The sequence below is a fragment of the Populus euphratica genome, unplaced genomic scaffold (assembly GCF_000495115.2).
Source record: "Populus euphratica unplaced genomic scaffold, PopEup_1.0 scaffold420.1, whole genome shotgun sequence".
Classification (NCBI taxonomy): domain Eukaryota; kingdom Viridiplantae; phylum Streptophyta; class Magnoliopsida; order Malpighiales; family Salicaceae; genus Populus; species Populus euphratica.
In genome coordinates this window covers 159,048-180,803 of record NW_011500192.1, presented here as the reverse complement: position 1 = coordinate 180,803, position 21,756 = coordinate 159,048, and the positions used below count along the sequence as shown (strand labels likewise).

The 21,756-nt window shown below is 31.1% G+C and overlaps 2 protein-coding genes across 6 annotated transcripts; both read left to right on the top strand.

The window, feature by feature from the left end:
- Positions 1–4,104: 4,104 nt before the first annotated feature.
- LOC105111730 (uncharacterized) lies at positions 4,105–7,583 on the top strand. Of its 5 annotated transcripts, XM_011007174.1 has the most exons (6): positions 4,105–4,224; positions 4,468–4,506; positions 5,080–5,170; positions 5,855–6,419; positions 6,939–7,078; positions 7,283–7,583. In XM_011007174.1, the coding sequence occupies exons 3-6, from the start codon at positions 5,099–5,101 to the stop codon at positions 7,448–7,450; spliced, it is 945 nt and encodes a 314-aa protein (XP_011005476.1). In that variant the 5' UTR covers positions 4,105–4,224; positions 4,468–4,506; positions 5,080–5,098; the 3' UTR covers positions 7,451–7,583. The 5 variants fall into 5 exon arrangements, with proteins under 5 accessions (XP_011005476.1, XP_011005477.1, XP_011005478.1 ...); XM_011007175.1 differs by lacking the exon at positions 4,468–4,506; XM_011007176.1 differs by lacking the exons at positions 4,105–4,224; positions 4,468–4,506 and adding an exon at positions 4,256–4,307.
- A 6,622-nt stretch (positions 7,584–14,205) lies between these two features.
- On the top strand, positions 14,206–16,398 carry LOC105111729 (cytochrome P450 79B1-like). Its single transcript, XM_011007172.1, has 2 exons — positions 14,206–15,162; positions 15,772–16,398. The coding sequence occupies exons 1-2, from the start codon at positions 14,206–14,208 to the stop codon at positions 16,396–16,398; spliced, it is 1,584 nt and encodes a 527-aa protein (XP_011005474.1).
- The last annotated feature ends 5,358 nt before the right edge of the window (positions 16,399–21,756 follow it).

Sequence of the window (21,756 nt, the reverse complement as noted above, 5' to 3'; positions counted from 1 at the left end):
CGTCAGAATGCAGCGAAAAAAGAAGAAGAAGAAGTTAAAATGCTATCATTGTATTTTAAAGAGTGATGAAAAATCAACTCCTGAACATAATAAAAAAAATTTAAAAAATGATCTTTATACCTCACGAATCAAATTGTAAAATTATAAAAATAAAAAATTTAATAAAAAAATATTAAAAAATAAAACAAATAGCTAAACTAAGTGAGATCATTAAAACCTGTGTAATATTATGCCAAACCTTAAATATAAAAAATATTGAATTGAATGGCAAAATAAAAAAAAATGAAATTCATAAAATAATTCAAAACATATATAAAAAAATATCAAAAAAAATAATTTTTTAACAAACTCAATGATCAATGATGATAGATAAAATTTAAAATAATTAAAAATGATTGAAAGGAACCCAATCCAAGCTTCAAAATCTCTAACATAGTTCATGAGGCTGAATCACAACGTAAAAGATAAATAAAAAAATATAAAATTATAAATCAGTTAAATAATTAGAGATAAACTTGAAAAATTAAATTTAAAAAAATAATTTAAAAAAATGTAGATTTGGATAGAAAGAGAACCAAATTCACAAAAAGAAAATAAACCAAATTATAAGAGATGGAATTAAAAAATAATTTCAATTAAGAAAAGGATAAGAACAAGTAAGAATAACAATCAAAAGAATAAAAATCATATTTAATATAAAAATAAAATGTTAAGAGCTAAAATCCAAAGACAAATTAATTCAATAAATGATTTAAGACAAAAAAATATTATAATTAAAAGAACGATAACCAAATCTAATATAAAAATAAAGTATAAAGAAATGTAATTGAGAAAACAATTAACTTAATAAATGATTCAAGACCAAATGCATTGCAATTAAAAGAATAAGTATCAAACCTAATATAAAAATAAAATATTAAGGGATGAAATTTAAAAAAAATCAACTCAATAAATGATTCAAGATCAAATATATTGCAATCAATAATAAGAATCTAATTTAAGTTAATAAATAAATAACTATACTTTCTTATTTTTTTGCAATGGTCAGCATGATTTTTTAAATGAAGAGAGGAAAAAAAGGGAGGAAGGGAAAAGCTCATTGCTAGAGCTCCTCCTCGTGCAACTGGAGAACACGCCCTCACCACTATGATGAAGATGGTGAGATACATCGAATGACCCCTCGAACAACAACATTTGATGTTGTGTGGGCACAACACGTGCCACCTAAAGGGTACGTACGACTCTTACTTCCTGGCACATGCATAACATAAGCCAACAATTTTTAAAATATATATATTAGATCACCGCTATCTTTATACAATGCATAACATAAGCCAACAATTTTTAAAAATATGCTATCTCTATACGAAAATTACAAAAAAACCATAGAAAAAACCTAAAATGACATTGCATTCATAGAAAATTTATTTTTTAGGGACATTTAAGCAACCAACATGCACAAAAAAAATAGAAAAAACCTTAAAAGTCCTTAAACCTAAGGATGTCGATTCCATTTCATTTCGTTCGAAAATGATCAAAATATTTCATATCAATTCACAAAATAGAATAATTTTCATCTTATTTTAAATCTTGGTCCATTCCAGATTTTTTGGCTAAATTTCATCCAGAATATTCAAGTTTCATTTCACATGTTTTGTTCCGGTCTTGAAAAGCTATTGAATCAAACTAAACCCAGTTTAATTTAATTAATTAAACCACCCAAGTATAAAAATATTTTTCATTACTATTTCAAATAACAATGATATTAATAATAATATTAAAAATTATTATTACTATTGTCATTAATATTGATATTAATTTTTAAAAAATTAGATTTATCACTAATATATATGGTTTATATTCATGTTGTTTTTTCATATTTATACTTTATAGGAATTTAAGTAAAATAAAGGATATTTTAGATCTAATTAGTTTTGATAACATTGACCTAGTTTTATATTTAAAATATTTGTGTTAAAATATTATATTTTTATAATATTTTGATATTTTATTTAAGTTGAATTACTTTAAGTTAAAAATCTATTTAATTTTGACTATATATAAATATTTTAAAATTAAAAATTATTATAATTAATTTATCTTGAATTTTGAATTATATATTTGTTGAATTACATATATAGACTATAACCCTAAAATAACACGCCGGAACACTCTAAAATTAAAACATTTTATTTCAATTAAAAAATAAAATACTTGCTAAAACAGAATTGACAATCTTACTTAAATCAAAAGGATTTTTTTTAAGGGTTATTTGATAGTTATATTGTAGAAAAAAATGAAATTATTAATTAACTTATTTTTTAATGTAATTATAATTATAATTATATTTTGTCAAACATATCATGTATCAAGATCAATGTAAACCTCTTTATTAGCGGTACCAATTGCATTCACAAGTTAATCCAGATTTAGTGGATTATACGTTCTGTACTCCCAGAAAAAATAAATAAATTTCAAAAGCTTCTCAATAAATACATCGAATTAAAAAAAATGTAGATAACTTACGGTGCAACTTGGGATCAAATCTAACTAATCCAAAATGGGTTCACAAGAAAATTTTAATGGCAACTCTTGATGTCATTTTAGTTATTCCATGATTTTATTAACTGGTGTACCATGTCATCACAGCTCTAAAAATTAAATTATTACCTCTCTTTTCTTTCCTCAACTCTTTTTCATGCAGAGTAATGATAAATCACGAGGTTAATAACTTTTTTCCCTTAATATTATGGCTCTTAATCTACAAACAGGTCAATGCCCTCTCTCTCTCTCTCTCTCTCTCTCTAAATCTCTTATAAATTAAGCAATAACACTTTGTTTTTACTTATATTGAAGCCCAAGTAACCATCAATACTCTTTCCTTGTGTTGAATTTGATGTGTTTATTGAGCAAGCATTGATTTTTGACAGATTTTATAGTGTAAGAGTGTACTCCCTGGTCTCGTTAATACGCCATGTCAAGGTCCCATGTCACAAAATCCACAGAAAAAGAAACCTCTCTTTCCACCATCTCTGCAACTTCAGAGCCCATGTGGCTTTTCTCAAATCCACGCCATAAGGTAATGTATAAACCCTTGTGAAATCCCTACATAGAGTTGCTTTCATGTTCTCTTAGAAAGTTTCATCAATTGAAAAGGACAAGTTCTGAATTACAAGAGAGCTACTGATATGATTATGGCATGAAGGGATACTGAAAGCAGAAGTACAAAGCAGCAACATAGTACCATGTCTTTGTGCTCTTACTGGAATTTCAGGTGCTGGAACCGCCCATCTTGCCTTTACTCTTCTTGGATTTGCTGACATAAATGACTACATGTTATATTAGTTAATGACGGTTCTTGGATTTGCTGACATAAATGATTAAATGTTATGTTAGTTAATGAAATAGATAATAACTAATATGATTTTACTAATTATTTTACGAGTATCATAAATTATTTTTCAAATTTCGGGATGTAATTTTTGACAAATTCTCTCATTTTGGATCTTTGGAGTCCTTTGCTTGCATCTAACCCATTCTACATGTTCATGTGATCAACAACAACGGTCTCTACTTTTTATATCACTATCCACACCAACTGTACAAGTTGCAAGTAAAATTTGAATTTTGAAATCAAGATTTAAGGATATCTTTAAATCTAAGTAATTTTAGGAATATTTTATGTTTATCTTTTAAAATCAGCTTCCGTTATACAAAATTCACATTGAAAAATAGCACAAACAATAAAAAATGAAACTATAGTAAAAAAAAACAAAAACAAATTATTGTATATTTGGAAATGCGGGTATTTTTTAAAATTTAATTTTTTATAATTTTTAAATCATTTTAATATATTGATATTAAAAATATTTTTTTTTAAATAAAAAAATTATTTTATATATTTTTAAATTAAAAATATTTTTAAAAATAACTATTACTTCAAAATTCTTTCAAATAAAATATTGTTAGTGTTAGCATTTTTTTTTAATGGGTTATACCTGGTTTTTCTCGACAGATCAACCCCTTTTCTTTTCTTTTACTCCCCCCTCTTAATTAATAAATAAAGGTACTTGTTATCAACAAAACAGAACTCCATAAATTAAATAAAATAAATAGCCTCCTCTCTCGCTCTCGTTCTCTGTAGTCTATAGTCTGTAGTCTGTACTGTAGGAGGGAGGAGGAGAGGGAGTAGGCGGCTTTCACTCTAAAAAGCTACTTTAATAAGTGCGTGTTTTATAGACTCTTTTTCCTTTTTGGGAGGAGGAGAGGGAGCAGGCGGCTTTCACTCTAAGAAGCTCCTTTAATAAGTGCGTGTTTAATACTCTTTTTCCTTTTTGTCATCATCAATAACAACACTCTATTTTTGTCTATTTTTGTTTTTCTTTCTATTCTATTTTAATTACAAAACAAATATACTTTTGTTTTCTCTTTGTTTAGTACAGTAAATAAACTTTTTTTTTTTGGAAGGTATTCAAGACCTTTTCTTTTTCTTTGGGCAATCAACTTGTAAGTGACCCAACTTCATGTTTAGTGTGTGTGTGTACTGGTTTGAGTGGCTTGTCGGAGTTAGATTAGTGTGAATCTGCAGCCATTAATTTTGCAAGCTGATCATCTGAACTTTTTCTGTCTCTTACTTTTTTATGGGTTGAATTTATATTTGCTACACGATTTTTTCTTTTGGGAGGAGGAGGGAGTTGTTATAATCTTTCTTCGTGCTTGTTATCTCTGTCCCTGGACTGCTTTTATTCGTGAGCTATCACTGATCTTCCCAAAGTTGCCCAGCTTATGGATTCTCGTTAATTTTGGCTCACGGGCTTTAATTATTTTTGTTCCTTTCCTTTTCTTTTGACTCTCTCGCTGATAGTTACCTAAGAAACTGAGAAAAAAAAGCTGAAAAAAATATACATTCCATTCTCAACTATTTTTGTTTCTGATTTGATGCTTTTTAGCCCTGATATTGTAGTATTTTCTTTTTTATAAATTGTAGACTTCCCAGTTATCTGACTACAGATGTTTGTAACAGTCTGAGTTAGAGGTGCCATATGTACAAATTAATGCCAAGTTGTTTTTGTTGATAAGGTTATCAAAAAGTAAAGGTATGGCCTGGATGCGGAATATGTACAAGAAATTCGAAGCTATGTGTTTGGAGTTGGATGATATTCTGGAGCAGGTATTCTTGCCATTTACACAATCAATCTCCTTGAAATGTACCCATGATTGTTTTTATTATTTGCGTTCTACAGATATTTTTCTTTTTGTGTTTGACTGAATATTTACTGATTGTATTTCCGATCAAATCATGTTTCTAAAGCATAAATATTTCTAGTTCATCAAAAGAAAAGATACAGTTTTAGTATGCGTAAATGGTTAATGCAATCTACCCACCGCTAAGAGGCTGCAACATGCCCGAAGCACCCATGCCTGCATAATGCAGTTGACGTTATTGTGAGGAAACCCTTCCTGCATTTTTCTAATGGAAAAGCCTCACCTTTGGGCAGATGACTCTTTCTTTTCTCTGATGAATGGCTTCTTTAAACCTTACATCATTCATTACAGATTTCCTTGAAAACTCTAGATCCTGGTACAGTAAGATAGGATTCCGTAATTTCCTCGAGCATAACAAATTTTTGGTTAATACTGCAACTCCAAACTGTTCGTTAATTATAAAATTTAGAACAAAAGTATTAATTTGTACCGGTTTTCATTTTAATTTGTTACAATTGATTTTCTGATGTGATTGTCCTGATCTCTCTCTTAAATCCTTAATGTTGCTTGCTTGCTGCCCGATTCCTGCTTTAGCTGCAGTCAGTTCTGCCAAAACATATGTCATGAAATTGAATACATTCTTGGACAGGAAGGGTTGAAATATGCCGACCACTTGCAGACAGTAGGTGCCAATGTCAAGCAATTTTGCTCAGATATTGTGCGAGATGTGCAGCCTCAGCCGTCTGAGGATACTGTGGATGGCGTAGCTAGCGTCTCTTGTCTAGTGAAAAACACCGAGTCAGATAAAATGTCAAAGGAAGGCATTGTCCAAAACCATTTTGATATGGAACCTTGCAACGTGAGTCGTTTGCTCTACTCATGTTCTGTTGAACCTATCAAGCCCACAAAGAATGATCTGTCTTTGGAGGAAATGGTTGTTGCTGAGATATATGAAAAATCAGTGTCAAGTCTTAAGGAAAATCGTTCCGAGGAGAAGCAAGTTCAGCTTGAGACATTGGATACCCCAGAAGAGAAAGATCTAAGCATTTCAGTATTATCCTCAACATCTTATGATCTACTCGAAAGTAACTCTTTAACAGAGGTAATTCCAATAGATGGGCTATCTTCAAAATCTGTTAATTTGGTTGACTCGTATGAAAGCAAGGTTCCAGAGTTGGGATTTACTTCTAGGGAGGCCTCAGCTGAATCAATCAGTAAGTATTTCCTTCTGCTATCTCTAAACTACTCCCTCAATTTTCCTTTTCCTCCATTGATATCTGCGTTGGTAGGCCTAGAAACTCATGTAGCCCCCTAACCACATCTGGGACAGAGCCTTCTTTTCTCGAGTTTGAGCCATACAATGATTTTTCCAAACCAGATCCCATTGTCTCGTCTTGAAACTGCTGTGGTCAAGGTTTTGACTTTAAATAAGAACTAGTTTTGCTATGGGGAAACTTCACTAGCTCATTTAGCATTCAAGGCTTTACTTTATAACCTGTGAACTTTCTAGCCCAACTCTATCCTGCAGTTTCTCTTTTATCTAGTGGGGGAGAGATAGAGAGAGAGATTCCCATCTGAAAAGATAGAGAATATTGTGGATGAAAGTTAGAAATGAAAGTTCTTATTATCTTTTGCATTTCACAAACTATTTGTTGTTTGTCTTGATTTAGCTGACCTTGCAATCAAAGAACGGAGCAATTACGATGATATTTACCTTTCTTATCTTCTTACAGGACAGATAGACAACTCCACTGAAGATGCTACCAATCCGGGATCATCTTCTTCAGTGAAACTTGATGGGAGTTGCTTTGTTACAGATTGCAATGAGCTTTCTTCTGTTTCATATGAAGCAGGACAACTAGGGTCTTCCAAGGTATGACTTCCTCTCAAGTTTGTAAACGGGGTTAGTTTTGGTCATATATGGAGCAAACTCATGAAATTTTAAATATGCAATCTTTTGACATTTGAACTTTTGGGCATTAATGTACTAACACTAGAGTTTAAAATGAGCTATTGCACTGTCAAAAGTTGAAACTTTTGATAACCAATGTTTCTCTTTTCTCTTGTTTTCCTGCAGGAAACCTTGGATAATGTTTCTTTCAAAAGAAGGGAGGCAGCGAGTCAGGCTTTCAATCAGGGACCAGCTTTTGATCCAAACCCCAGTCAACAGAAAGAAAGTTTTGCATCAACTGTTATTACCAGACCAGATCACGATCCCTGCGATTCCGACTGGGTGATTGTCTAGATAAATTAATTAGAACATGATTAATTCGGCGATTCAAGTGATTTTGTTGCCTCATTCATGCAAATAAAGGATGTAAACTCGTTTCAGATGCTTTGAATTAATGCGGCTAGTACATCCCTGATGATTTTATAGAGGTCGAGAGAAAATCAGGTGAACTTTCTAGGCATGAGGAAGTTCATCATTGTCTAAGAAATGGAACCAATTATGAAGGGAATTATGATCAGCTAAACGTTCAATACATTATCAAGTTGCAGCGTAATAAAAGTCTAATCATTACAAGAACTTGTGTTCAGTAGTCTAAATGAAAGAAACCCATGTGATATATTATGGATTAACTAACCTTTCAGGCGCAATCATGATTTATTTAATTCAGTTAAAATCTGAATTGTTTTTCTTTCTAAATAAAAATTAAAAAGATGATATAATAATTTTTTTACACTAAAATTGAATTGAAGATCTTTTAGATGATATAGGTTAAAACAAATTATCCTACTTAATGCATGATCTAAGATATGATTCTAGATGAGTTTAATCTTATTTTTTAGAATTTATTTTTTATTTAATTAAATAATTATAAATATAAATGTTTACATGAAAACAATCAATAGAATTATCAAGAAGCAATGCATTTTTTCTATCTAGATTTTATTTATTTCCTTATTAATGTATTTTTTTATTATACTTTTTAAGTACAATAAGACAATAGCATGCTTTTTAACTGAAAATACTGTTTTTTAAATATAAAAGTATCATGATCTCACAAGAAAAATCCAAAATAATGTTTCAATATTCTTAAGTGATTGAAGGGAACAAAATCTATATAAAAAAAAAAAATCCCAAAGAAAGAGGCTATGCATCTGGCCAAAGAGATTGAGCCTGCGCGTCTAGCACAAAAAAGTCAAACCCAAAGCAATGTCAAACTATATCCCACTGTATAGGAGGACCAGACTGAATTATCCAGCTCCTTCTCAATGGCGTCTGCTGAAAATAAATGCACCAGAATATTGGGGAAGTGCATTGATTATTGGATGCTTAGCAGCAATAAGTTCTGGATCTGTTCACCCTATTATTGCTTACTGCGTGGAATCACTCGTATCAAACTACTTTCTCAGTAAATCCAACACTTATATATATACATAGTAATAAAAGAAATATTATTAGAATTCCAGGGTCTTTAAAAAGATGTCAAACTGGAAAACAACCAAAAACATTCCAATCAAAACAATTCTATGTGTGAATCTATTCTAAAATTTACTTTGAACTCTAAAAAGATCCAAACTTGCATACACGAAATTAAATTCAAAAATCTTCAACTATGAATCAAGACGGTAGAAAATGAATTCAAAAATTTAATCTCAATATAGTAATTGATCCTAACTAGCTAGATATTCTATAATATTCCATAACCTCGATGCGAAATTTTTCTTTCACAATATCCGTACTCCACTGTACTTTCTGGTATACACCATTGAATATATATAGCTGACCAATTCAAACAACACATTGTCTCTTGTTTTCTTAGGCATTGCTACTCTTAGATTTCATCACCAGTCTCCTCCAACACTACATTTTTGCAGTTATGGAATAAAAGTTGACAAGGAGAGCACGTAAGGAACTGCTAGCAGAACTTATGAGTTTTGAAATATGGTGCTTTGATGATGACGAGAACACTAGTGCTATAATTTGTCATTGCTGGTTCAAACATTCTTCAGGTCTCTTTTTGCTTATACACTAGGGCTTATTCTCACATGGAGGCTAGCCCTTGTGATGATTGCAGTATAGCCTTAGGCTGTAAAAAAGATCAAACATGGGGAGCAATTCACCAAGTCAATTGAAAAAGAGGAAACGAGAGTCTGCGAGTGTCAAGCATAGCAACAAAAGTCGGGAATCCCTCTTTCCAATGCGAACTATATCTGTGCTAATTCAATTCCTGATTTCCCTCATGAATTACAACCCTCTAATAATTTTAGGGTTAGAATTTTTTTCTCTTCAACAACTCCTTCTTCTTCGTTTCTAATCTAAATTTTCTCTTCAACAGCTCCCTCTTCTTCGTTTCTAATCCAAATTATTTGGATGAGATTGAACAGATGATTTCTTGAAGGTTAATAACCCCACAACTTAACCGTGAACATGGATTCACAAAATTGGGAGATCAAACTATGCCGACCAAGCTTAGAAGAAATACATTTGTTCTATCTAGAGAGAATATCATGGAGAGAGAGAGAGAGAGAGCGAGATGAGGCATAAAGAGTGAGTGTATATCGTTTCGTTTCGGTTTGTAATATATTATATATAAGGGTAAAAAAGTTATTTTACATAGTTTGAAAGTTGAGGTTGACGAAGGATTTAAAGTGTAATTTTTTAGATTTTTGAGAGAAAGCGAAAAAACACCGAACTATAAGAGATTCATATAATTCTCTCTTTATTTTTCTTATTGAAAAAATAACACATAATTTTCTTGTTCAAATAAGAGCCACAGAAGAGGAGGCTGAAAAATCAAGCTCGGTTTTATTATATCTAAAAAAATAAAATTTAATTTATTTTTATTTAAAAACATCTAATAAATACTTTTGAAACCTTAATAAGCTACTTTTTCAATTAAAAAAAAAACACCCTAAATAGGTTAAAAAACAGAAGATTAATCGAGAAAAAAAATCTTTCTCAACCTTCATCTATTTTTTTAATAATATAAAACATAAAAAATACCTTGATGATACTACTTTCATCAAAAGTGTTGCTATTTAATTTTTGATCCATGTTTTTGATAAATTTTTAAAAAATAAAAAATAGCAAAAAAAAACAAAGAAAACCTCAAAAAAATACATTTTGATATATTTGCATCATTTTTACTATTTTCAACATCATCTTAGAAAAATTTAAAATTTTAAAGGTATTTGAAACGTATTCAACTTTTAACGCATTAATTTTACAATCACTAATTTTTATTATTGAGTCGATGTTGAATTCTCCAAACAAGCCTGCGCGTCTCCTTCCCCATCATAGCAAAGCCGCCACTCCTTTCAACATTGGTTTCTCCACATTAGATTTGCCACTTGAAGAAGAAAGAAAGAACAGTAAACAAAAGGGCAGGAAGACAGTAGAAAATAGATCTAAAAGGGGAAAAGAAAAACAAAATAAAATCGACTGTTTATGGTGCTTGCTTGGCTTTGCAGGTGATGTCATTCTCACCGCCGACAAAGAAGGGAAGAGAGGAGAAGGTCATTACAAACCCCATGCTTGTTTGGATTTTTTGACCGCGCTGCGTGAACCCACATGCCGCCAGTGTTGGTGGTGCGTGGAGAAGACGCGCCGCCATTGTCAGGCGACCCAAAGGCTTCACAGTGCTATTCATGTGCCTCAGAGCTTCCAGCACTATTCCCGAGGCTTTCTTTTGTAATTTTCAGACGTGGATGTATGTTTTCATATTATTTTTATTTGATTTGTTTTGAATTCTTGTTATTTTGTAATATGTAAATGTGTGTGTATGATGAAAAACATAATAAAAAGGGTCGTGGGTATGTTTGTATTTTTATTTATGTTATTGAAAAATTAAAAAAAGTAAAAAAGAATTAATTATTTAATTTGAATATGATAAAATATCTGAAGAATAAATAAAATCATGTTGTATTTCCCGTGAAAATATAAGAACATGTTTCTACATATATTATGGGATTTAATAACTGATTTATTAAAGTCTTGGAATTTAATTAATATTTTAAATTTTCAAATCACATTAAATCACAAAACAACTTACCTCATGTATAGTGCGCTAGGGATGTTAATATCTTCTCTAGCCACAACCAGTCCTTTACCCTTGAATCTCTAACCATGGCCAGTAAATCCAAGTTTCCTAGTAACTCTCAATCAAATACTAAGTGGCAACTTCCAAGATCCCAAATCATGTAAACAAAATGAAAAAATCACCAAGTGACGCTGCGTGGGTGACGTGCGACAAAAAGGAACACATTAATACTCAATTTGATTTTGTTTTAATTTATGGAATCTAGCCAACTATCTACTTTCTTTCTTCTTCATACTTTCTTTCTTCTTCATCATTTTTCAGTCACTCACACTCATCTATCAAACTGAAGGATTAAAATGGAAACATAATAAAGCTTTAGATCAAAACATAAAAGTCTTAAACCAAAAGGACCAAAAAAAATAATCCTGAAGATAAATGATATGACTAAAAGATTGATGTCTTCTTTCAAATGCAAAAGTATCAAAGTAATAAATAACCCAACAAGATTGAGATCGAATTACAATGAGGTTAACTGTATAAATTATAAATAATAATAATAATAATAATAATAATAATGACGTAGATGGTGATGAATTAAATGAGGCTTTGAGATGTAAGATTAATGTAAGGATTAAACAAGGATAAAATGATTGTCAAGGTTAGAGGATTCACTAATGATACTTCAAACAAATATAGTATAATTTTTTTTTATTACTCAAGTGGAAACCACATACAAAGGAGATACTAATCAAATTATAAATTATTAACATAATTATATTAGTTATTTTATTTAAATAATGCTAATACTTATAAATATTATCAAGTATTCATGGTTATAACTTATGTTAACAACAAATCAAGTTCGTTTCATAGTACAAGTATAGGTTATATTATACCATATGGTTGAGTTATGAAGTGCCAAGTATTTGTTGTACCAAGTGTTATACAATAAAAAATTAGATTAACCATTTAACAAGCAAATTATTAAAAGTGAACAAGATAACAAATACAAAACATGTTACTATCAAATATTACAGTCCATATTGAGTTTATACGATACTTATTATTACATCATTAATGTAACCTTTTCACCTTGACATAATAAACTTAGCTAAATATATATATATATAAAAGGAAACATAAATAAACAAGATAAAAACATAAATAAGATATAAGTTAACTGAGTAAAGGACATGAAATGAAAAGCATAAATAAGATATTAATAAAAGCAAAACTTAAGTATTACAATATATATATTAAAGCAAGAACATTATAAAATCAAGATGTCTAAATGCATGACAAATGCCTATTTTTATAGGCCAAAATTGAGAACTATTGATTTGTTGACTAATTGTTGAGTGTATGGTCACTTCTTGACTTAGTAACAATCCTTATCTTCTTGTCTAAATAAAACATCATTACTAACATCAGAATTTAAATAGACTTGATCATGACAGTTCTAGAAAATTGTCTCAGCTTTCCAATAAAAAAATTAAAGTCATTTGGACTTCTAGAACTAGAGATATAGGCTGAACATTGAACAATATCTAAGCTACAGAACAGATTCCAACTTCTCCGTTGTTACTAAGATTTGAACTTTCAAATAATAGAATTAAGTCTTGTATTTCTATGAAAACTCTAGGTCTATGTCTTAGCTTTCTAGTCATATAAACCAAATTAAAATCCAAGATCTACAGTTTCAGATATGATCCAATGACTGAACAGTATTCTAGTTTGGACTGAACCAACATCTCTTTTTTAAACTTTACCATCTCTTTGTTTTTTTAATTTTAGTAGTTGAACTCATCAATTAATCTTTTAATTTATGTGATAGGCCTGCATTTAAGATGAACATTTATCATACATTAAAGGTATCATATAGTATCAAACTTGTTATTATAAAACATAATTTAGTTAAAGAATTATTGATATTTCAAATACAAAAAACTGATATAAAACCTTGATAAAAATATATTTTTAAGTACTAATCAACAAAAATGCTTAAAAAGATGCCTAACACACATTATTAAAAAATAAAAAGCCTACATTATTGCCTTATTATAAAATTTCATCCCTACATTTTAACATTTTAAATCAATTAAACCAAATTATATTTAGCATAATTTATCATCAACTTAATTTCATTTTCTTTTACACCGACACCTTATTAAAAAAAGCTAATTGAACTAAATTATTTTGTCTAGATCTTAGTTAACAAAAAGAGAAACGATGAGATTAAATTTTTTTTTTATTTTACGGTCTCAATAGTTCATGAACCACACCTTTTATACATACATCCATACATATATGTGTATTTATACATGTATTTGTGTCTATTTGTTCGTCTATCTATTTGTATGTATGACCTTATTTATGTATAATAGTAACGTTTGGTTAATATCTTATAATAGAAAAAACAAAGATAGTTATGATATAAAGGACATGTTCTTCTGCACTTCTTATTTTAAAGGGATAAAAATTTACTCCAAAATATTTTAGAGATAATTATATTTTTATGTCTTTATCTAAGATAGATTTATTTCTATGTCTATGCTTTATCAATAAAGTAAGTTTATATCTTTTTTATTCTATATAACAATCAAATACATCCTGCATGATTGACATAAAATACAAGCATTACCTTTAACACGCTAATAAGGAAACATAAAACAAATCCAGAAACATATCAAGGTAGAGAGGGAAAGATATGCACAGTAATAACAATTTAATTCTTTCCACTGTTAAGGTAAATATTTTTCCTAATAAAACTATATTAAATAAATAAAGAATTGATTTTTTTCTTACAATTGAAAGGCATATTGGAAATAAGCAGAATCCAAGTTGTTTTCTCTCACAAAAATTTAAATCTATTACGCTAGTTATATAAGATATGGATCATGACACACACACATATATATAGGGTCTCTAATGGAGATTTTCCAAAATTTTATATATTTATAAAACCACAATAACAGCACCATGCTGTGAAGAAAACAAGTACACTTGTTTCATCATGGACTATTTTCCATCCACTAGTTCATTCACAATCTTATTGAGCTTCCCAGTTCTTTTTCTCGTCTTAGCAATCACTTTATTTTCCTTTATCCAATCCCACAAGAATGTCAAGCAATACTCACTGCCTCCTGGTCCAAGATCATGGCCTATTGTTGGATGCCTCCCGACAATGCTCCGAAACAAGCCAGTGTACCAATGGATACACAATCTCATGAAAGAAATGAACACTGAAATAGCTTGTATCCGTCTAGGAAACATCCATGTGATTCCTGTCACTTGTCCTAATATTGCTTGTGAATTCTTGAAAGAACAAGATGATGTATTTTCATCTAGACCCAAAACCATATCCTCTTATCTCGCATCAAATGGGTACCTAGCAACAGTTGTATCACCATTTGGAGATCAGTGGAAGAAAATGAAGACAGTCATGGCAAAACAAGTGCTTTCTCCTACAAGACATCAATGGCTTCACAAAAAAAGAGTTGAAGAAGGCGATAACCTCGTTCGTCTTGTTTATAAACAATGTCAGGAATCTGATCAAGATGGCATAGTGAATTTGCGATTCATATCACAACATTATTGTGCAAATGTTATTAGGAAGCTGATGTTTAACAAAAGATATTTTGGAGTGGGAATGGAGAATGGTGGACCTGGTTTTGAAGAAGAGCAGCATGTGGATGCACTCTTCACTATCCTCAGTCATTTATTTTCATTTTGTGTCTCAGATTTTCTGTCATTCTTGACATGGCTTGACCTAAACGGTCATGAGAAGGTGATGAAGGAGAAAGATAGGATCATAAAAAAGTATCATGATCCTATAATTGACAACAGGATTCAACAATGGAAGGATGGCAAGAAGAAAGACATTGAGGACTTGCTTGATGTTTTAATAACCTTAAAGGATGACAATGGCAATCCTTTATTGTCTAAGGATGAGATAAAAGCTCAAGTGGAAGTAAGTTTTACACTTATGTAATACTAAATTACTTATAACTAACTTATATATTTTGTTTTCGGCTACTTTCTAGTTAGCTCTTTTAATATATCAATTTTTTTCAAAAAAAAAAACTTATAGCTAACTTAGTTTCTATTTTATTTTTTTTCTTGTTTGAGCACCATAGTTATTTTTTAATAAAAAAATCCCTTTCATCCAGGTCTATGTTCTTTGTTAATTTGTTTTTAAATCATGTGTTTTTACTTGTTTCTAAACTTTTATATGTAGTCAAAACTAATGAAATGACCTGTTTTTTTTAAAAAATAATTCAAGATAATCAAATAAAAAAACTAATGCTCAAGGATTAAATTTATTTTAAACGAAAATTCAAGATATGTTTGGGTTATTTAACTATTTATCTAATTAATACTATAAAATCATTTTCAGTTTTCATCTAAGCTATCTTGACTACTATATTTTTTTTATCTAAATTAAAATTTAATTAATTTGAGTTGTTGAGATAGTTATTTGATAAATTCAAAATAATTTTTCTTATTAATCTCAAATAATTATATATTACTAGATCTATATTTAATAATGATTTTAAATTATACATATTATTATTCTCAGGACATAATCTTAGCAGCAGTGGACAATCCATCAAATGCTTGTGAATGGGCATTTGCAGAGATGTTAAACAACCCTAAGATACTCGAAACAGCTGTTGAAGAATTGGATAGAGTGGTTGGGAAGCAACGATTGGTCCAAGAATCAGATTTTGCACAACTCAATTACGTCAAGGCCTGCGCTAGAGAAGCCTTTCGGCTGCATCCTGTTGCACCATTTAACGTTCCTCACGTATCCATGGCTGATACAGTAGTTGCCAACCACTTCATCCCAAAAGGTAGTTATGTTATTCTTAGCAGATTAGGGCTCGGTCGAAACCCTAAAGTTTGGGACGAGCCACTAGAATTCAAACCAGAGCGTCATCTCACAGGAACAGGGAATGTTGTGTTGGCTGAGAATGGATTAAGATTCATTTCATTCAGCACAGGAAAGCGTGGGTGCATGGCTGTGACCCTTGGGAGTTCGATGACGAACATGCTATTCGCTAGGCTTCTTCATGGTTTTAGTTGGAGTTTGCCATCAAATGAGTCCAGCATTGACCTTTCCACCGCAAAAGATAGCATGGCTCTCGCTAAACCACTGCTTGCTGTTGCGAAACCACGCTTGCCTGCACATTTGTACCCTAAATAAATGATGAAAACAAGTTCAAGAAAACGTTCAGACAAACGTGCATTCCTATTATCAATTCCCTTCCCATGAAATTGCTTTTATTTATTTATTTATTATTATTAAAATAATGTGTTTGTTCTACACAAGTTTAATGTAATATATAGTTGTGTACCTGTAACTTTCTTTCTTGAATCAAGATCCTAATCCTAACGATCGCAATTTATAATAAAAGAGGACTATATACCCTCTATTGCATAGTCCAAAGTCCATGTCGTAATTAGAATTATGCAATTTAATGGAGGCTAGGTTATTGGAAGCGCGCTTAATTTATGAGGGAAGTTCAATACCAAGATTGGTTAGCAAACGTGCTTTTAATTTTTTTTTTTTTTAAAAGAAATTACTGATTATTTGAATAAAATTTAATTTTTTTTAAATCTTATTTTATTTTGTGCAAGATGTACAATCAATACTATTTATAAATATATTAAATATATTTTTTACTCTTCTAAAATAATAAATTTTTTATTAATTACTTAAATAACTTTATATAATTAATCTTATCCTTAATATTTATCCATTTGCCCATCAAGAAACAAGGCAGATGTGGGAAGACACGTTAACAAATATACTGTCCTTTATTTATTTATAAGGGAAATGAACTGAGCCCTGTTGTAAGAATTATGCAAAAATTGTAGGATCTTGTTTTGCATTTTCTGCTGTGGCAGCTATGGAAGGAATTACAACGATTTCTACGGGAAAATTGAGCTCTCTTGCCGGGAAAGAGCTACTTGATTGTGACACAAGTGACAACTGCGGTTGTTGGGGTGGGCGGGTGGGAAAAGCATTTGAATTCATCATAGAAAACCCAAGGTCTAGCTACTGAAGCCGATTACCTAGTCCACTACCAAGGATTTCTGCTAGGCATTTTCCACACCATGAATGCATCAGTCAGGATTATAGATTATGAAAATGTTCGTGCCTACAGTAAGGAAGCGCTATTGAAGGCAGAGCCCACCAACCAGTATCTGTTTCCATTTCAGCTAAAGCATATCCTTTTCAGTTCTAGTCAGGTGGGGTCTTCACTGGATTTTGATGAACCAAATGAGCACTTGCTGTCACTGTGGTTGGATATGGGACAAGCAATGACGGTACCAAGAATTGGTTGGTCAAGAATTCACGGGGAACTACATGGGGGGAGAATGGATACGTAGAATGGCGAGGGATATTGATATCGAGGGAGGTCTTTGTGGCATTGCCACTCGTGCCTCCTATCCAACTATAGATTAATTAGCAAACTGATGAATCCATCTTCATCCTAATTTCTCCTTCACTAGCAGCTAGTGAACATTCCTCGTGTCAGTTCCAGCTCCTTGGAGTATATACTTGTGTTGCTGTTTGCTGTTTATATGTGATCTGAAAAGAGCCTCTTCTCTTGCTAGCAAAATGAATAAATTTCATTGTTTTTTGAGGCCCTGTTCTATTTATTTCCAGGCACTTTTCTTTAATAAAATAAATATATAAATAAATAAAGTGGCTGAACGCTTTATGCTTTGTTAACTACAAGCACCTTAAAACCAGAAAACTACCAGTTCCTTAAAATCAGAAAACTACAAATACCTTAAATTCGCAGGTATAAAACATTTCCTTTAAATATGAAATCTAGCACATAAGTTTGAGGAATTAAATAGAATATTCATTTGGGCTAGATTTCGTATTTAAATTTTATTACTGTTTTTTTTTTTTTTAATGAAACAACATATTTATGTCTAGTTAATTCAATTTATGAAAGTTTATATGTTAAGTTTTGATCCCAACATCATGATATTGTAAGATCTCTGCAGACACGTGTAGAATGAAAAATATTCTCTACAAATTCATTATTCTACCATTGCGGAACCTCTCAGAGAGATCCTTGATCTTGTCCAGAGCATTCCAGACATCTGGTACAACATTCTTGCCATCACTTTGCTTAACTGCATCCCTTAGAGCACGAAGAGCTACATGAAGCACTGACCTATTCTCAATGCTGTTTATCTGAACAGATCCACACCAGCATCAGACCGCACGTTCATACAACCATATTGTCAAAAATACACAAATACAAATACAAAACTTAGCAAACATCAGTGATATGAGTGTTAATAAGTAAAATCATGAATGTTGGACACCCTCTGCTCTAACAAAAGGGGTAGAAAGATCACAAACCGAGACAAGCCAAAAAAAAAAGGAGAGAAATTAAGGTGAAAGAAAACAGTAACATCGGATAAATTTTAGCAACTATCATAAATTGCTGCATTACTACTTTGCAAACCACTTCAACCAAAACCTAAGAATTTCCCTTCTTTCATCCGTTCCACCAATAGAGACATAAGGAATGATCTTTTCATTACTCACTAAAAAAACTCCTTACACATGTCAATGCTCATTTCATGCACTTAAATTCATCCGTTCCACCAATAGAGACATAAGGAATGATCTTTTCATTACTCACTAAAAAAACTCCTTACACATGTCAATGCTCATTTCATGCACTTAAATTCATCCGTTCCACCAATAGAGACATAAGGAATGATCTTTTCATTACTCACTAAAAAAACTCCTTACACATGTCAATGCTCATTTCATGCACTTAAATAATCCAAGTACAAAAGGTCACCATAAAAAAGAGATACCCACCACAAGTGAATTAGTCCCTTACTTGAACCATTTTGAGGAGAAATTAGAAAACTCTATGATACCAGGATTTTATCTGAGAAGAAAGAAGGTAAAGAGAGAGAAGAGGAAGAGAAAAAGGAGCAGTGAAGCAGCCCTGAGCGAGTAGTGGAGTTGGTGGCCACATTCATTGAAAAAATGCTTCTCGTTCTTGAACCAGTGAAAAGGGAGAATGAACCTGATGGGTTGCCATAGCTTCTTGTTCTACATGAGACAATCCAATCCATGGTGATGGTGGTGGTGGTGTTGGTGGTGATATCATTGATATTGAAGTTGCCATGTCTTAGACCCCTCTCTCTCGCTCTCTTTCAGCTTTATTATCCTCTCTTCCCTGCTGGCCTTGATCTTTTTCTTCACTCGGCAATCAAACAAAAGTTTTAAGGCCTGGTTCGGAGCCCAACGCCTTTTCGGTCGTTTAAAAATACCATGTAAACAAAATAGTCCATTCCTTTGAAACTCTTTTCTAGTTCAAACAAAGCCCACAACTGTAGGCCATTAATAGTCCACCAAATATTAGCGGTTCCTCCTCCTCTCTTTTTTTTATTTTCCTTAATTCCATTTCAATGCTTTTAAATATATTAAAATAATATTTTATTATTATTTAAAAATAATTTTAAATAAAAAATATAATTTTATTCGAATTGTATTTAGATTACAATCTCAATCAAGGACTTCAACGTCGTCTTCCCCTTAAATTTTTTTTGACTTATTTATAACTAAAAAAACAAGAAATTTGATGTGGTGATAAGCCATCATTTAAAAATGCAAGTCGTTGACCTACTACGAGGCATTGGTCTATGGTAGGTTCAAGGACGAGACAGTAAGAGTTGGAGTTTTTGAAATATAAAGAGAAGTTAGTTAGGGTTAATTCATGTTCAAATCCTCACTATAAATTAGTCTTTTTTTTTCTGGGAGAATGGCGTATATCATTGACTACATGCCCGCTACTGGAAACTTGATTCATGCACTTCAAAAATTTCATGCGCGTACCTTATATGAGAATCAAAAATAGTAAATTAAATTATTATTTTTAATCATTTTGATTTGTTGATATCAAAAATAAAAAAATATTTAATTTATTTATAAATAAAAATTACTTTTAAAAAATATTCTACATTACATTATCAAAAGACTCGTAGGCTAGAACAAAAAGAGTTTTCCCCGTTAACCAGTAACCATGCCGTGTACAAAAGGCTCACAAATTCTGTAAAAATAGTTTCTTAAAAGAAAAGGAACAAATCTTGATGAGATAACAACGTTGAAGTCTTTAACCACTCAATCACTTGTTATGATTGTTGTGTTTGTGTGTACAAGAAGAAGTCATTTTTAATACTTAAAGAGTTAAAACTACTCAATTCTAGATGTAAAAAATTCAATTTTCCAACAACCCCAAAATAATTGTTGATTTTTGTTTAGGTTTGTTGGCCCGTACCAGTTGAGTCGAATCATAGCTCAAAATAAATACTTGAGAAAGATCCTGCTATTTGAAAATAAATTAAAGACATGGGTGACCCAAGCTTCTCTAAGATGAAGAAATTCTTTGGTCGATAAGTCGAACAAATAAAGCCAAAATAATCATATTCAAACACGAGGCTGGTATCATGATGAGAGAAAGGAGAAGCAAATAACCCTCAAAACATGAACGTCGAAAGAGGCAGGAAGAATGTGATGTCTTGCTTATGCAGTTACCAACTTGTAAATGGAGCCAAGAAACTGACGCCTTTCTAGCTGGAGCCCATATCGATATGCCTTCCAACAGATTAGGTTTAAGGTGAATAATATCTTAGATATTTGAAAATATTTAAAAAATATTTCTTTTTATTTTTTATATGTTCTTAACAGATAAAACCTTGGACAATCTTTATAGACCATTTATTATTAAATGGAGAAAATCTTCAGTTCATAAAAATAAATCATGGTATCACTGTTGGCCCACGGCTAACAAGTATATGGTGAGTGGTGCCTAAGATGAGTGGGTGCGTAGCAGTCCTGCTGGAGTGCAAATTCTGTTTTCCATTAACGAAACCAACCTATTTTTTTTTTTAGTAGATAAGGTTTTTTTTTTTTTATCGTTAAAAAAAAAAGGTAAGGTTTTGATATGTTGGGAAAGTGGGCTTTTGAACTATCTTTAAGATGTGGCTGAGAGGCTAACATTTTAAAGTATACTCTGTTTATTGGGCACAGTCTTTGTTCAATGATTCACGGGGAGAAAACAAGGGGGGGGTTTGGTTTATTTTATAAATAAAAATTATACAGTGAAGTTGTTCATAACACTGGCTTATCCATCTAAAGCATTAAGCTTTACAATTTTTCTTGTGATATAAGCAAAATCGACTTCGCATAATAGTACTACTATTACATATATTACCGTAATGTTAATGTCTATAGAAAGTTAAGAACATACTTAAATCTATCATTTAAGAGAAATGTCTTCAAAAATCACATCGGGGACGACTGATATTAAGAATTAATTCATGATTTGCGTGACCTTAGAGGTGTAGTGCTTACAAATTTGTGACGGGCATAAAGATCTAGAAGTAGATACATTTCATGCTTGTTTAGTGTTGTAACAGCTGATTTTTAAAGTATTCTGTATTTGAAGATGTATTGATATATTATTTTTTTAGTTTTAAAAATTTATTTTTAATATAAATACATTAAAATAGT

Bases quoted from the DNA above. Each gene is read 5' to 3' on its own strand.
- LOC105111730 (XM_011007175.1), top strand. From the start codon at position 5,099: ATGGCCTGGATGCGGAATATGTACAAGAAATTCGAAGCTATGTGTTTG. The intron at 5,171-5,854 runs GTATTCTTGCCA...ATTCTTGGACAG, and splicing joins TGGATGATATTCTGGAGCAG to GAAGGGTTGAAATATGCCGA. The intron at 6,420-6,938 runs GTAAGTATTTCC...ATCTTCTTACAG, and splicing joins GGCCTCAGCTGAATCAATCA to GACAGATAGACAACTCCACT.
- LOC105111729 (XM_011007172.1), top strand. From the start codon at position 14,206: ATGGACTATTTTCCATCCACTAGTTCATTCACAATCTTATTGAGCTTC. The intron at 15,163-15,771 runs GTAAGTTTTACA...TATTATTCTCAG, and splicing joins AGATAAAAGCTCAAGTGGAA to GACATAATCTTAGCAGCAGT.